Source organism: Acomys russatus, chromosome 5, assembly GCF_903995435.1.
Source record: "Acomys russatus chromosome 5, mAcoRus1.1, whole genome shotgun sequence".
NCBI lineage: Eukaryota > Metazoa > Chordata > Mammalia > Rodentia > Muridae > Acomys > Acomys russatus.
Window position 1 is genome coordinate 27,503,142 of NC_067141.1, and position 15,063 is coordinate 27,518,204.

Consider the following 15,063-nt stretch of genomic DNA (forward strand, 5'->3'; position numbering starts at 1 on the left):
ACATCTGTGGGGTTTTGTTGTTGTTTTGGTTTGGTTTTTTGAGACAGGGTTTCTCTGTGTAGCCTTGGCTGTCCTGGACTCACTTTGTAGACCAGGCTGGCCTCGAACTCACAGTGATCCACCTGCCTCTGTCTCCCGAGTGCTGGGATTAAAGGCATGCGCCACCACACCCGGCGTTTGTTTTGTTTTTTGAGACAGGGTTTCTCTGTGTAATAGCCCTGGCTGTCCTGGAACTTAACACTGTAGACCAGGCTGGCCTTGAACTCATAAAGATCCACCTGCCTCTTCCTCCCAAATGCTGAGATTAAAGGCATGCACCACCACTGCCTGGCTAATGTCTGTTTTCTAACCTTGTGAAAGGGGTCATGACCTACAGATTGAGAACCATTGTCCTAGGAAGTTGTATGGGAAGCTACCTGAATAATACTTTACAGCGCTCTGTCAACATAGTCCCAGCTGACCCTACAAAGAGCAGAGAAAGCAAGAACCATCAAACTTCACTAAACCTCCTTTCAATGTCTTAGTTGCCTTATGATCTGTCTCTGGAATCTAAGCCAGACCGTGCTCTTACCCAGCATGGCTGTGCTGTGCTGGCATACCATGCCTGGGAAGGGAGTCAGGGTGGGGAAGAGCCTTACCCCACAATGGCGAGGGCACTGCTCATAGATGGGGATGAAGGAGGGGTAGCTGTGGCATCTCGACTCAGGCCTGAGCTTGAGGGTGGTGATGTGGAGGGCACAGTAAGGCTGACCACAGGTGAATCGTCGCCATCACCTGTCAAAGGGACAAACACAGTTGGCCAAAGGCAGTCAACCTGACCTGCTGGTGGCAGGAGGTGAGCTTTCCTTCTCCTGGGCCCCTAGGGCTTCTTTGGGGAGTGAAACTGATGTCTTCCCATTCAACTGTTTCCTTGCGCACACTCAGCCAATTACAGCACAGAGGACCGGAGTAGTAAAACCTCACTCAGAGAAGCAAAAGAACTCTAGCTTACCTGCCGTGGACGGGGAGTCTTCAACAAGGCCCACTTTCACGACCTGGAGGAAAGGGACTTTTGTTAGGTCCTCCATCAGGGCAGCCAGCTCCAATCCAACTGCTAACAGATGGCCAGCAACACAGCTATGACCACATGGTGTTTTATTAATGACTAAACACACACACACACACACATACACACACACTGCTTTTTTGAGATAGGGTTTCTCTGTGTAGCCTTGGCTATCCTGGCACTCTCTTTGTAGACCAGGCTGGCTTCGAACTCACAGTGATCTGCCTCCTGAGTGCTGGGATTACAGGTGTGCGCCACCACACTTAGCATGACTAAAAATCTTTACACATCGGGAACAATATAGGATTTTTAAAAATGCACCTCCGCATCTCACCAACGCTCCTCCCGCCCGCCCCCCCCCCAAAAAAAAAAAAGAAAAAGAAAGAGCAGTTCACAGGTTTGGTTATATAAAGAGGCTCTGGGTTCTATCCTTGGGACCATAAAACTGAAAGAAAGAAAAGAAGCCCAGTCCCATGAGGTGGGCCCATGAGATTTGGTGGCCTTTCCTGGGGACTAGGGCAGAGCCTACTGAAGGCAGTGTCCTGATTGTCTGTTTCTAAAAGAATATTTGCTTTGGAATAAGTATTATCTCAAAGCTGGCTCGGCTCCATGTTAAGGCAAGTGAACTGATGGTGTAGACACAACTTTTCTTCTTTCCACTTTCCTGGGTTGGGATCTGAAGTACCCTTGGGAGATGTCTCAGGAATTTGACATGTTCAGTGAATTCTGGAGAAGATGGAGGGGGCCCTCCAGTGGCCAGAAACAAAGATAGCTGAGGCACTTGGTTATTGTATTCTCTGTTCTAAATGACAGGTAGGGTCCTGTGTCCTGGCACCTGAACCAGCCTACCCAGAACAGTTGGGCTGGAGACCAAGGGTTGGGCTGGGGCTGCTACAGCAGAGACCATGTGTCTTTTTTTGGTGGCATCTGTAGGATGGGTCCAAAATCAATACCCTGGGGCTTCCTGGATATAGCTACCCTCTCCCTAGCTCCCCTGGCAGTTTGGCAGGCTGCTAGCTCTTGTGGTTAATTCATTTTTTTCTGGGGTCTTATGTATGTGTTCTGTTACTGAGCTATGGCTGCTGAAAATATTAGCACATCCTGTCTCATGAAGGCAGCAGATATACTGCCAGCCTGGGTGGCAGCCAGGCTTCTGGACTGCCATACAGCTCTGGGAGTTTTCCAAGGGTTAAGTAGGCAGTGACTGACTAGTTTTCAGCACCGGTAGGGTGCTCTAGGGTGTTCTGAGTCTTTGGAACTGCTAGGTTCCTGAAATCCTGTCATTGTTAAACAAAACAAAACAAAGCAAAACAAAGCAAACAAACAAACAACCCCCCCAAATGCAAAAAAAAACCAAAAACCCAAAAAAACAAAAAACAGAAGGCCACTATACTTGACACCAAAAGCATCAATAAAGTTCTTCCCATATTTCAAGGTAAACTCACTTGAATTTCACTAACTCACTAATATATACATCTGCAACAGAGAGGCTCGTCCTCAAAGCCATCCCTGTGAAGTAGCAAGTTCTGGAATGATATGCTTCACTATTTCTGAGGCCACTTTCCCCTCCCTCAGTCTGGAGAAGGCTCACTGTGGAGTGAGCTCCAGCAGTCCAAGGCCCCAAACTCAGGGCTTGGTATGATAGACAACAGAAACCAGGAACTAGTCTGGGGATAGTTCTTGATTTGGGAAAGATGTCCCTCTGTAGCATTTATGAGGCTGAGGCAGGATCACAAGTTCAAGGCCAGCCTTAGCTACAGAGATCTCCTGTCTCTGCCTTTAGAGTTCTGGATTTGATGGCACGTGTCACTACACACAGCCTTTTCTTGTATGGAAGGAAAGCAAGAAAGCTGGGAGGCTGGGGCCAGGAGGGAGCAAGTACGTACACCAATGAAGGGAATAAACTTCTGATAGGAGTCTTCATCAGGGCTGTTGGGAAACAGGAAAGGTTTACAGTTAGTGGGTTTGCAGGAGCGCTGGGCAAGTAAGCTTCCCATACTGTTTCCTGCTCAATGGGGTCAGAAACACAAGCTACTGCTTTCTGTCACACTGCAGGGCGGCCACCCACTGAGGACAAAGTGGAGAGCATGGGACAGAGTGCATACAATCCTGCTCACACTTGCCAACTGATTTCAATCACTAGGGAGGAAAGCAACCGATGCCTATGCCGGTGAGGGCCTAGGCAAAGGGGTGGGGGGCGCTCCTGCATGGAGGCTGTAAAAGACATGGGCACCCTCTAGGGCCTCTTTGATAAAAAATGAAGTTGTGGAAAAGGGAAATATGAAAAATGAAAGGACTCAAAGTTCCTCCAACTTTCCCAGTCTGTTTTAAAGAAAACTCCCAACCTTAGACTTACAATTTATGCCTGCAGGTCAGCATGGCTTCGGCCACAGGCAGTTGGTGTGTTGTAGCTGCTCCACTGACGTACTGCATCACCCGCCCCACCACATCCAGCGGCTCTGCAGAAAAGACAGGAGGGATGTGTCCATTTCAGTGTGCAGCCCCACAGCCCCTCAGAGAGGCCCTCCTGAGTCCCAAGCCAGGACCCTCAGAGCTGAGGTAAAGGAAGGACTCTAAGATCTTCTTGGCCATGAATCAAAGGATCATAAACCAACGCACCCCCCTCCCTGACCTTGGCTATACGCAGGTGCTCACACCACCAGTGCAAGGTGCAGGGATACCTGCTGGTACAGTGTCACTCGAGTGTCGACAAGCAATTCATCAGTGGCACTCTCTATTTCCCTCCATCATCTTTCTAAGCAGAGCCGGCCATACATCGGCCACATGACCTCCTTATTTTTTAGATACAGAAGCTATCCTGAGGAGAGGGCAACATAGCACACCCCTTCATCAATGAATAGCAACTGGGAAAGGGGTTTGTACCGTGGGCAAGAGGGTGGGAGCTACAGGAAAGGAAAGAAGGTGGCTCCCCACTCTCTTCAGCTGCATGGGAGAGCCCAGAAGACTCCCTTCTCGGGGATCCCTTTTAGGGGTTTTTACCTGACACTGGGGGTTCTGAGCGACTGAACAGATCTCTCCAGGCAGAATCAAGGAAAGTGCTGCTATATCTACTATCTACTGAGCCCAAATATTTGGCCACTGGATGAGAACCTGGCAGAGGGAAAACCAGCAAGAATAAAACGTTAGTGGGTAGAGTAGGGGGAGCAGCTATCCCCAGCCATGGTCCAGCCTTTAGTTTCCTTGACCAATTCCCATGCTTGCAGGAACCGGGTCTGCTGACAGAGGTCTCCTGAATGCTGCCGGACTTTACCTAGGGGGATGATGAGGAAGCGCATGTAACCCAGCCAGTCCGGGGTCTTGCTGGCAAGGGCCTTGACAAAGAACCGCAGGATGGAGCTCAGATAACTCTGGCTGCCCACAGCTGCCACCTTGACTGGCCTCGGCATGGATGAGTTGCAGTTGCAGCTGGGAAGAAAGGGGCGCACACACACCATACTTAGGTCTCAGGGTCCTGCGCAGGGAAGGCCTCAAACTCTGACTTCATGCATTTCCAACTACAGGGGAAGCATGCCAAGAAACAAAATGACAAGGGAGGCAGCGAGCGACAGTATGCTCAGGAGAAGGCTGAGACTAAGGGAGAAGCTGGAAGAGCTGCCTGTGGGGCCTGGAGGTAGCCCAGGCCTAGACACCTTGGCTCTCTTAGCTCTGTCACATGGGACGGGGTACTAGGCCTCTCTAAGGAGACCCTGGAGAGGTAAACACAGGCTCTCCAGTAACAAACACCTTGTTAACATAAGGGAAGGAATATAAGATATTTTTAGAACCCTGGACTCTCTTCTTTGTCATAGGTTTAAGAGAAAAGTGAGACGAGTTAAAGCGAGGCATGAGTCCAGGGCATGGAGGGGGTGGGGCAGAAAGCCCAGGAGCTGACATTCCACTAGGAGCGTGGAGCGCCACCGCTGGTCCTGTCTCCAAGTACAAGCTGGAGCTGCAGCCTCCCGGCCTGTTAGAAGTCAGGATGGGAAGAGGAGGTAGAGGAACCACAAAACATCGTAAGAAGAGAAGCCAGAGCCCTTACTAGCGCTGAATCCTCGTGAGCAGGGCAGACAGCACGGCCTGGACCTCCACTGTTGAGCAGGTGCATACAACAGGCTTCCGCTGGTCCTGGAGCAGTTCTGCCACATACTGGGGGGAGGACAGCAAGGACACAGGTAAGCCACACCATTCACCCACAGGTACTGAGAGGCACAAGACCCCAAGCAAGCTGCAGAGCCCCTCCCCTCTTCACGTTTCCCAGCTACGTGTAAAAAAAAAAAAAAAGGGCACAGAAGACCCCTTGGAAACATGCTGACTGTGAAATGGAGAGGATTAAGGGTTCCAAATGTCAGCCATGTCCAGGCATCCTTGGAACCAATGTCTTACTAGGCAGATAGTAGATGGCAGATGAAGTCACTCTCCTGTTTCCCTGTGTGATGTTTCCGGTCACACACTGGGAGCATCTGTAGAACCCCAACCCCCACCCCTTGACCCTCAATGCTCTACCTGTCCCTGCCAGTCTGTGGTGTTCACCAGGATGACATTTTCTGGGAGGGCTGCATCTGACACCAGGATCTGGTTCAGTTGGTCATATACCACCTTTCTTGGAATCTGTGGGAACAAGTGTTGGTTGGGCATTGCCCGGGGAGTGGGAACAGACAGAACTTCTGGCACACTAAAATGGAGATGAGGAGGAGGAAGATCAGTGTCCTTGGAGAATACACTAACACACCAGGCATTAAAGTCACAGCAACGGTTGTTCTGGGGAAAGCCTGTGGGGCCGGGAAGCGGCGGTTTCATATGAAGGGCATGGTTCTAGGATAGCAGGGCAGAGGACTGGGAGTGGTGAGCTAGCAGGAGAATGCAGCAAGGGCAGCGGGGAGAAAAATAATGAGTAGCAGCAGGCACCATGTGGGGTCCACTGTCCCAGGGAACAAAGGTATTTCAGGAACAGCAGCTAAGCAGAAGGACAATACCTCACCCTAGGTGTCGGCTATTCTAGTCTCAGGTTCATTTGCAGCTTTGTGTGAACATCAAATTCAGGAAGCCATACCACCCCAACCTTGTCCTTCCATAATATTTATCAGAGAAACTTGGCTGCCTCACTCTAGGAGAACAATAACCAGTTCGGGTGGCTTGCTCCCCTGGCTGACACCAATGTCACAGTGAGAATACACTCCCCAGGTCTGCTCATATCTTCTCCAACTACCCTCAGGCTTGAGAGCAGCCTAAGGGCTTGGAATAAAGCCGGGCAGGGTGGCACACACCTTTAACCCCAGCACTCAGGAGGCAGAGGCAGATGGATCACTGTGAGTTCAAGGCCAGCCTGGCCTACAAAGGGAGTCCAGGACAGCCAAGGCTACACAGAGAAACCCTGTCTCGGAAAAAAAAAAATACAAAGAAGAAGAAGAGGAGGAGGAGGAGCAGCAGCAGCAGCAGCAGCTTGGAATAAGCATGGCAGCTCACTGACAGGGGAGCAATGCCAACAGTTCTTGTTCTTGTCCCTGTGTACCACCACTCAACTGGACCCCAAATTCTACAAACAAGAGGATAACAAGTGTGGTCCACATCTCTAACTTATGTATCTCAGAATAGAGCCAACATCCTCCTTTCTCTCTACCCAAATGAAGTCCAAGGGCAGGGTCTTATCTCACCAGGAACCCAGATTACCTGTGTGCTGTGGCCCAGGTCAGGAGAGCGTTCACTGTCAGAGCTGTTGGTCCTTTCACTCAGGGGCTTGGAGAGCTGCCGCTCCTTCAGGGGAGTGCTCCTCTTCTGCCGGGGTGTGTGCGTCCCCTCCACCTTGCTGATGGCAACAGGGAATGGGTTAAACAGCCCTTCAACTCCAAAGCTACAATAGTCCCACCACTCTTCCCCACATGTAGCTGGTACTGAGTATGGCTGTAGGTCCGTTGCCATTGCCTGAGTCCTTCCTCATTGGCGTACCTGGGGGAGGCAGAGCCCTGCAGATCCGCTTTGCTGGACTTCATAGGAGTTTTGACTTTTTCTGGTACAACCAGACTTGTGCTCACATCTCCAAACATGTCCTGGTCAGTGATTTCCTGCCACAAGAAAGGTGGCAAAGAATGTTACCTCTTACTTGATGACGCTGCAGGAGCTTCTACAGAGTCCTGCTAGAATCTATCTTCACTGGGAGGATCGCCGTTGTCCTGGAAGCATGTGAGTGGCACACAGGGTTCTAACTTATCGCGTCCTAAGAGGAAAGTGTCTAAGTCTCATTCCCACTGTGCTGGGTGTCATGTGCTCCCATCCACCTTTGCCCTCTAGGTCTATAAATAGTGTATCAGCATAAGCAGGAATGACTGATGACAGGCCGTCTCCAGGTTAGTGAAGGCAGCGCTGCCTGCATCCCTTTAGCTTCTCATTAGGGCGGGGCCTGTGTTTCTAAAGTTCTTGTCTACATTCCTCACCTCACCCCAGAGCCTTGAAATCACTTCCTTCCCATCTGGAAAGCAGCCATCCCATCTTCCTTGGCTCTTTCAGGCCCACTTCTTCCTTGCACCCTCTGGGTTAAGAACTTTGTATTCCCTTCTTCAGATCGTCCTGCTGCTAGTCCAGGCTGTCTTCCAACCACACAGAGATGTGACTCAAACACACCCAAAGCTCTGCCCTGCTCAGGGGGCCTTTGCAGCCGACCCTGACCCCTAGATCACTTTCAAAGTCAACACCCCAACCCGTCTTGAAGTACTGCTTTCTAAGTGTATCAGGACCTGCTCACCTACTTGCATCTGCCTGCCTACCCTTCAGATTTTTAAAGTGTTCATTCCTTGAGGAATGAATTTTACAAATTACTCAAGATTCTAAAATAAAAACTTTTTTTTTTTTTTTTTTAAGACAGGGTTTCTCTGTGTAGCCTTGGCCATTTTGGATTCACTTTGTTGACCAGGCTGGCCTCAAACTCACAGAGATCCGCCTGCCTCTGCCTCCTGAGTGCTGGGATAACAGGCGTTGTGCTACCATGCCTGGCCTAAAATACAAACTTAAAGAAAAAAAAAAAAAAAAACTTGAGATAAAGCCACACATGGCCTAATGCGGCTCTAAACCTCCGAGCCCGTGTGCTGGGATGGCAGGCCTGTGCTGCTGCATCCAGTTTTACGCAGTGCTAGGGCTATGCATGTTAGACAGGCGCTCTACCAAACTGAGTTATATCCCTAGCCCCAAATCTGAATTTGTATGTGCTAGGGATGGAATGCAAGACCTCAAACATACTAGAAAAGAGTCTACCATTGGGCCACATTCCCAGCCTGAACTGAATGTTAATATAAATAGAGCCCCAGGAGCCATTAGATGGGTCAGGACAGAACACTCTGGTGTACCTGAAACACCACCTGCCTTTTCCAACTCCCACAGTTATCAAGTATCCTGACTTCCTTGTGGAAAAGAAAAATCCTATGGCAGACATGCTTTGGGTACCTGCCATCTTTCCTGGATGATGAATTAAGATTTAGTCTGAGATTTGGTCAGTCACTGGAGAGTCCGAATCAGGAAGTGATGATTGAAATTTCATTTTGGAAAGATCACTGTATTGGTTATGTATAGTATGGCAAGCAATGGGAAAAGTCAGGGGTTTATTTTAATTATTAGTGAATGGTGAAACAATGGCACAGTAGGTTTTAATCTTGGATAAACCTAATGCTTTATCATTTTCCACATAAGCAATGTAGTGGATATTTACTATAGGCAACAATTCAGTCCTAATTGAACTCAACTGAACTACTAGAAGGTCTTGCCACGTGGCCAATGCCCCAGATGGCATTTTTGTAAAGTTTCTTTTCCTTCCCATCCTGTGTTAAGCTTCCTGCCTCAGAAGTCCTCTCCTCAGTCTGCATCCCAGGACCTCCATTGAACCTTATCCAGGGCTACACAGGTGGATGCCCTTGGAGAGGGGCCTAGATGTCATCTTTGCATTCTCTGTGTTCTGGATTAGTAGGTGCACAGTGAGCAGTTAAGGCCTTATGAGAGGGTGCCCAACTGACTCAATTCTACCTCATGAAGCCTTGGCTTGCAGTCCTAGTCATAAGCATCTCTTGGGAAGAGAAGTCAACCAGTGATCCTCAGAGACTTAATGCGGTTGACTTCCTGGATACTGAGAAGGCAACGGAGATGGGGACAGGGACAGCTTTGCAGGCCAAGACAGTGGACATTGTCACAAGAGAATGAGGGCGACAATGAGAAATACAAACTAACATTTGTCAGTTCTATTTAGGGCAGAATGGGACATTTCTGGTTTACTAATCTGGGGAGGACTTGGTTTCTAAAATGGGTTCCATTTCATGGGTAAGGATTTGAGGGGAAAGTAAACAGTAAATTCACAAGCCCATAGATTAAGGCAACATTTCCAAGGTATCCTGAACAGCTATCTAAAAGGAATCTGCCCCCACGCCCCAAAGCCCTGCCCCTGTGTGCTCCTGAGAGAGAGAGAGAGAGAGAGAGAGAGAGAGAGAGAGAGAGAACACACACACACACACACACACACACCCCTATCTACTTTTAAATAGTGTTTCGTTATGGTGCCTTAGCTGGCTTGTGTGGACCAGGCTGAACTTGAACTCACAGAGATCCCCCCTGCCTCTGCCTCTTGATTACATGTGTGCATTACTATACCTGGCTTTTTCCTATATTTTTAAAGGTAGAAAAATAATATGAAATGATCTAAGCAGACTAAACCATACTTACTAAAGTGTCTGCTTCAGGCAAACTGTCATCTTGGCTTTTAATCCAAGTAGATTTGACTTTTTCTAAAGCAGCCAATTCCATCTGTAAATAATAATAATAATAGTAATAATAATAACAACAACAACAATAATAATAGTAATAATGATGATGACAATGATGACGACGACAACAACAATCACCCCTAATCTAAGTAACTAGTACTCTAACTTATTTTATTAGGTTCTCCCAAAAAGCTTAAAATACTTTTATTTCATTTTCAACTTCATACAGCCTTTAGGGCTTTCATCTTTTGTGAGGGGGCAGGGTGGGATTTTTTTGTGTGTGAAAATGAAGCCTCAGAAAAAGCCAGTTTGTTTGCTTCAAGAAATCATAAGTAAGCAGGGTGTAGTGGTGCACACCTTTAATCCCAGCACTCAGGAGGCAGAGGCAGGTGGATCAATGTGAGTTCAAGGCCAGCCTGGTCTACATAGTAAGTCTAGGTCAGCTAAGGCTACACAGAGAAACCCTGTCTCAAGGTGGCTCAGTGAGAACTTGCTGCTCCTGCAGAAAACCTGGGTTTGATTCCCAGTATCCACATCAGGGAATTTACAACTGCCTGTAACTCCAGGCCAAGGGGATCTAACACCTCTTCTAGCCCTGAAGGTAATCACACTCAAATACAAACACATACCTAACTAAAAATAAGTGTTTTAGCCGGGTGTGGTGGCGCACACCTTTAATCCCAGCACTCGGGAGGCAGAGGCAGGTGGATCGCTGTGAGTTCAAGGCTAGCCTGGACTACAAAATGAGTCCAGGACAGTCAAGGCTACACAGAGAAACCCTGTCTCAAAAAAAACCAAAATAAATAAATAAATAATAAGTGTTTTAAAAATCATTATTTATTTTTTGTTTTCTCTAGACAGGGCTTTACTGTGCAGCCCCGGCTGTTCTGGAGTTTGCTCTGTAGACCAGGCAGCCTCAAAACTCAATAGGCTCACCTGTCTAGCTAAGTTCAGGATGCCACTGAGGACTACAAAAGCAGCCTCCCTATGCCATGCTCCAAGCCAGGGTTTTCCACTGCCCTAACATTTAGAGCTGTGTCACCTGTGCACTACAGGGTATTAGCAGCACTCCTGGCCTTGACTCTCTGGATGCTAGTAGTAGCCCTTCCTGTTGGGCTAAAATTTCTCCAACCAACGACAAATGTTTTCTGAGAGGCAAACCATCCCTCGTGCAGACTCACTGCTTAAAGCCATCTGCCAGTCAAATTGGATACACGTGAGCTAGAGGCAGGGACTTCAGGACCTGTGTAATGACTCACAGCCACACAGTACAGGCTGCCTCCAGATTGTATAGCTAGTCCATTTACACGATACTGATTAACCAACGTTAACAGTTTAGAATCCCAGAAAAACCTAGGACCTAGGGTAAACGCTCGCTCAGGGAGCTCAGCGTGAACTTCCACTGGGTGGTTTTAAGATAGTGTGGCTTGCAAGCCCTGAGACAGCTGCAGCGTTGTTTTCACAGAAGGATGGCAGCATTTAGGGGGAGATGTACTTCTGCACTCCTACAGGAGCTGTATTAAGGATGTGACAAAGACAGATTGGAACAAAGTCCTGACTCTTGAAGCTTCTGTTCCTGCTCCACTGATATCTGAAGGGCTGGGCTGGCGTTGTAGCTCAACCACCCTAGCATGTGCATGTGTGTTATGTGAAGCACTAGTCTCTAACACCATTTCTGACAGCGTGGTGAAAATAGTGACTTCCAGCAGCAGCAGGCAGTCTGAGCTGTGTCTTAAGCAGGTGTCCTGAAGCGCTAGTAGGCTTTACTCTTACCAGCACAGACAGACAAATTGCATTACCACTATGTGTTTTGAGTCTTGAGAAAACTCAACAATGGTTACAATTTGTATTAGCAGGAATCCTTTCTGGTTCTAGTAAAAAACTTGATTCTCTAAAAATTTGGAGCCTAGAAATGGAAGATTAAGAGAAACCCACGAGTCTGGAGAACTGGCTCAGGGGATAAGAATACTTGCTGTTTTCAGAGGGTCCAGGTTCAGGATTATTCCTGACACCCATATGGTGGTTACCAAGCACCTGTAACTCCAATTCTAGGGGATCCCACACCTCCTTCTGACCTCTGCAGACACCAGGCATGCATGTGGTGCACATACAGACAGACAGAACACTCAAAAAAAAAAAAAAAAGAAAGAAAGAAAGAAAGAAAGAAAGAAAAGAAAAATTACATTAACAAGGCCAGTGACATCTCTCACTGGTAGACTTCTTAGCATAGACAAAGCCCTGGTTTCTAACGCCTATACCTCAAAAGGAAACAAAACAAAACAAAAAACAAAAAAACAACAACAAGCTGGGTGGTGGTGGTGTCCACCTTTGATGCCAGCACTTGTGAGGCAGAGGCAGCTGGATCTCTGTGAGTTCAAAGCCAACCTGGTCTACAGAGTGAGTTCCAGGACAGGCAGAGCTACACAGTAAGATCCCATCTCAAAAAACCAAACCAAACCAAACAAAATAAAAGTGAAGTACTTAGCAAAACAAGGACGGGAAGCTTCCAAGCCCCTCGATCCTACAATCACACCTCCGGCCCTACCCGAAGCACTCCATGTTAGGAGCACAGCCCTGTTCCAGCATCCCGAAGTGCCTTCATACTAAAGGATTCCACAGTTCTACACCCACACTAAGACATATGGGCTCTTCAAAATAGAAATCTCAACTGGGAAACAAGAAAGCAAATCTGAGGTCTAGCCAAGGGAACCAGAGTTTGAAGGACTGGCGTAGACGACATTCATAGTCTATCAATTTTGGGACTAATATGCTAAGGAACTGTACTTGTTATAGGTTTATCAACCAGCACACACTCTGCTAGAGCCTGGCCGACAGGATCTTGCAGCATTTCCACATGGCTTTTAGATGAGGTAGGCTTTGCAGATGAGGAAACAGCCTTGAGACGAAGCAAGTCAGTGGGAAGATGGAGTTCTGAAAACTTCACAGTTAAGGGCTCCCCCTACCCCGCGGCTTGTTTGTTGTTTGTCTGTTTGAGCTAGGGTCTTGCTAAGTAGACCAGGCTGGCCTCAAACTCACTGACATCTGTCTGCCTTGCCTCTCAAGTACTGGGGTTAAAACCATACCTGGCTTATTTGTTTTTGCCAAATCACAGGCCCATTAAACAAGCTGGGCCAACTTCTGCTGATGTAGAAACCCTGGCCCCCCACTACCGTATGAAATAGCTCGCCTTGCTGATTCGGAAGGCATGGGCATTTACTGACCGGTCAATGTGTGCCATGCTCTATGCTTACTGCTTCATGGTCCCTGGCTTGGCTAACCCCTACTGACACACTGTGACAGTGGCACATTGTCCATCATTCACAGAGCACGGACAGTGGTCCTCGCCTAAGCAGGCTCTGGGTTTCTTCCTGCAGATGTTACTCTGAGTGACTCTAGTGGTCAATCATTTATCCACATGGACAGAGGCTTTCTGTAGGACCATCTGGCAGCTCCCTGTAAGGAAAAGCTGTTCTGAGCCTTGCCCCAATGTTAGCAGCACACTAAATGCTGACTCCTTGGCAGCATGAATCATCACGAACATGCTTGAAAGGGGCTGGGAATGTGGGTTTGCAAGTTGCAGGCTGAAGCTTCTCCAAAGGGTACCATGGACTATGGTTTTCCTTCATTCACGTCCTCACTAGGGTTTGTGGTGGGCTTGGTTGCCAGCTGCTCCTTAATAATGAAGGGAGATAAGCTGGGATACGGCACCATCTGGTGGCAGAAGGGAGAAAGGTCGTTGAGATGCCTCAGAAGGCGCATACAGGACAGGTGCCTAGCCAGCCTTAGACTGCTTTTCAACAGATGGAGTGCCTGGCACCTTAAGCTCATCCCCTCACAGCTAATAGCCACTGTAGGGTGCGATGTGTATTCTCCCCTGTGCACAAATGACAGCGCAGCAAAAACTGGAGAACTTCAGTTTCTCTCATTAACAAAAAAAATATGGCCATAAACAGCACACCATCGCTTAGTTCTAAAACAATAAATGGTGACTGCTCCCTAGAGCTGTGAGCACAGGTACAAACAGCTTTTATGACCAGCTGCTGGAAGCCACAGCCGACAGCTCGCTCCTGCTCAGCAGGTAAATTGAAACCTGCTTACTAAATTGTACATTCTGCTGAGGTATTGCTCTCCTCTGAGTTCTCCATCCAGCAAAGGCCACTTACTGTTTTCTGGACAGATCCCTCTATCTTTTTAAAAAATTATTTATTCATGTGTTTTATGTATAGGGTTGCTCTGTCTTCACATACATCAGAATGGGAAAACAGATCTCATTACAGATAGCTATGGCCACCATGTGGTTGCTGGGAATTGAACTCAGGACCTCTGGAAGAGCAGACAGTGCTCATAACCACTGAGCCATCGCCCCAGCCCCACCCTGTAAAAGAACACTTTACTCTTGGATTGTGAAGCTCTCAGCCAGGCTCAGAGGGGCAAGACTGAAGCCACTCTGTAGGCCACAAAAGGAGTGGCAGTCTGCGAAGCAAAGGGCTCAGAGTGAGAAGCCAACATGCCAGGTCCCTCTCCCATCCCGTTTCATAGTCGGTTTGCTCACAGGGCTGGTGGTGTCTTTTCCGAGGCTGCCCTTGCTGTTGAGGCTGCCAATCTCTGTCTGTGAGCTGGACTGCGACATTCCCTCAAAGAACGGCCTGCAGCAAAGAAGCACAGCTGGAGTCAGTGGCCACTGAAATCCTGAACGAAGTGTGAGAGAGGAAGCAAGGGACACCGTGATGGTGGGAAAACCTAGGAACAGCTCTGGGCCTCACTTGAGCTTGGGCTTTGGGGTGCTGAGGATGCTCTCCGTCTCCTCCATCTCAGGGCCGCTGTCGCTGGGGTTGTACATCTCCAGACTGTCGTACAGCTCATCCAGGTCCTCCTCCACCTCCCGGATCTGCTCCCGTGACACGTGCTCTAGCCCAAAGCCCACCTGTGAGGGAAGCAAAGCCCTGTGAATCTGGAATTCTCCCCTGTCGTCTAGGCCATCTGACAACTAGTGCTCTCAGTATTCCTTCTAGAGGGACACCACACAGAGTCACGCTAGAGTAACCTTTGTGTCCTTGTATGGTCCGACTCTCAGAGCAAGGGTGTAGTAGGACTGCTTTCCCTCAGTTACATCAACATCCACACCAAGGCTGGCACCAGGAGGACAAGAAAGTGCTCATGTGCTCCCGGAGGAATGACACAAGAAAACTCAGCCCATCTTCTGCTCTGTCCTTCAAATCCAGGTGCAAGCTGCTTTTATTTGCAGCCAAGAGTGGGACAAAGACCCTTTCTCAAAATTTTCTA

The 15,063-nt window shown here is 48.4% G+C and overlaps 1 protein-coding gene across 1 annotated transcript in view; it reads right to left on the bottom strand.

Annotated features, from left to right (window-relative positions):
* The window catches only part of Pacs1 (phosphofurin acidic cluster sorting protein 1), a 129,622-nt gene that overhangs the window by 4,026 nt on the left and 110,533 nt on the right, over nucleotides 1-15,063 (bottom strand). The window contains exons 9-21 of the mRNA XM_051145876.1: nucleotides 14,544-14,704; nucleotides 14,333-14,426; nucleotides 9,740-9,820; nucleotides 6,989-7,104; nucleotides 6,713-6,848; nucleotides 5,549-5,653; nucleotides 5,085-5,191; nucleotides 4,317-4,471; nucleotides 4,046-4,156; nucleotides 3,402-3,504; nucleotides 2,932-2,974; nucleotides 992-1,034; nucleotides 639-774 (exon numbers count right to left, since the gene is read on the bottom strand). Coding sequence (XP_051001833.1) covers nucleotides 639-774; nucleotides 992-1,034; nucleotides 2,932-2,974; nucleotides 3,402-3,504; nucleotides 4,046-4,156; nucleotides 4,317-4,471; nucleotides 5,085-5,191; nucleotides 5,549-5,653; nucleotides 6,713-6,848; nucleotides 6,989-7,104; nucleotides 9,740-9,820; nucleotides 14,333-14,426; nucleotides 14,544-14,704 — 1,391 coding nt within the window. The remainder of the gene's footprint in view (nucleotides 1-638; nucleotides 775-991; nucleotides 1,035-2,931; nucleotides 2,975-3,401; nucleotides 3,505-4,045; nucleotides 4,157-4,316; nucleotides 4,472-5,084; nucleotides 5,192-5,548; nucleotides 5,654-6,712; nucleotides 6,849-6,988; nucleotides 7,105-9,739; nucleotides 9,821-14,332; nucleotides 14,427-14,543; nucleotides 14,705-15,063) is intronic.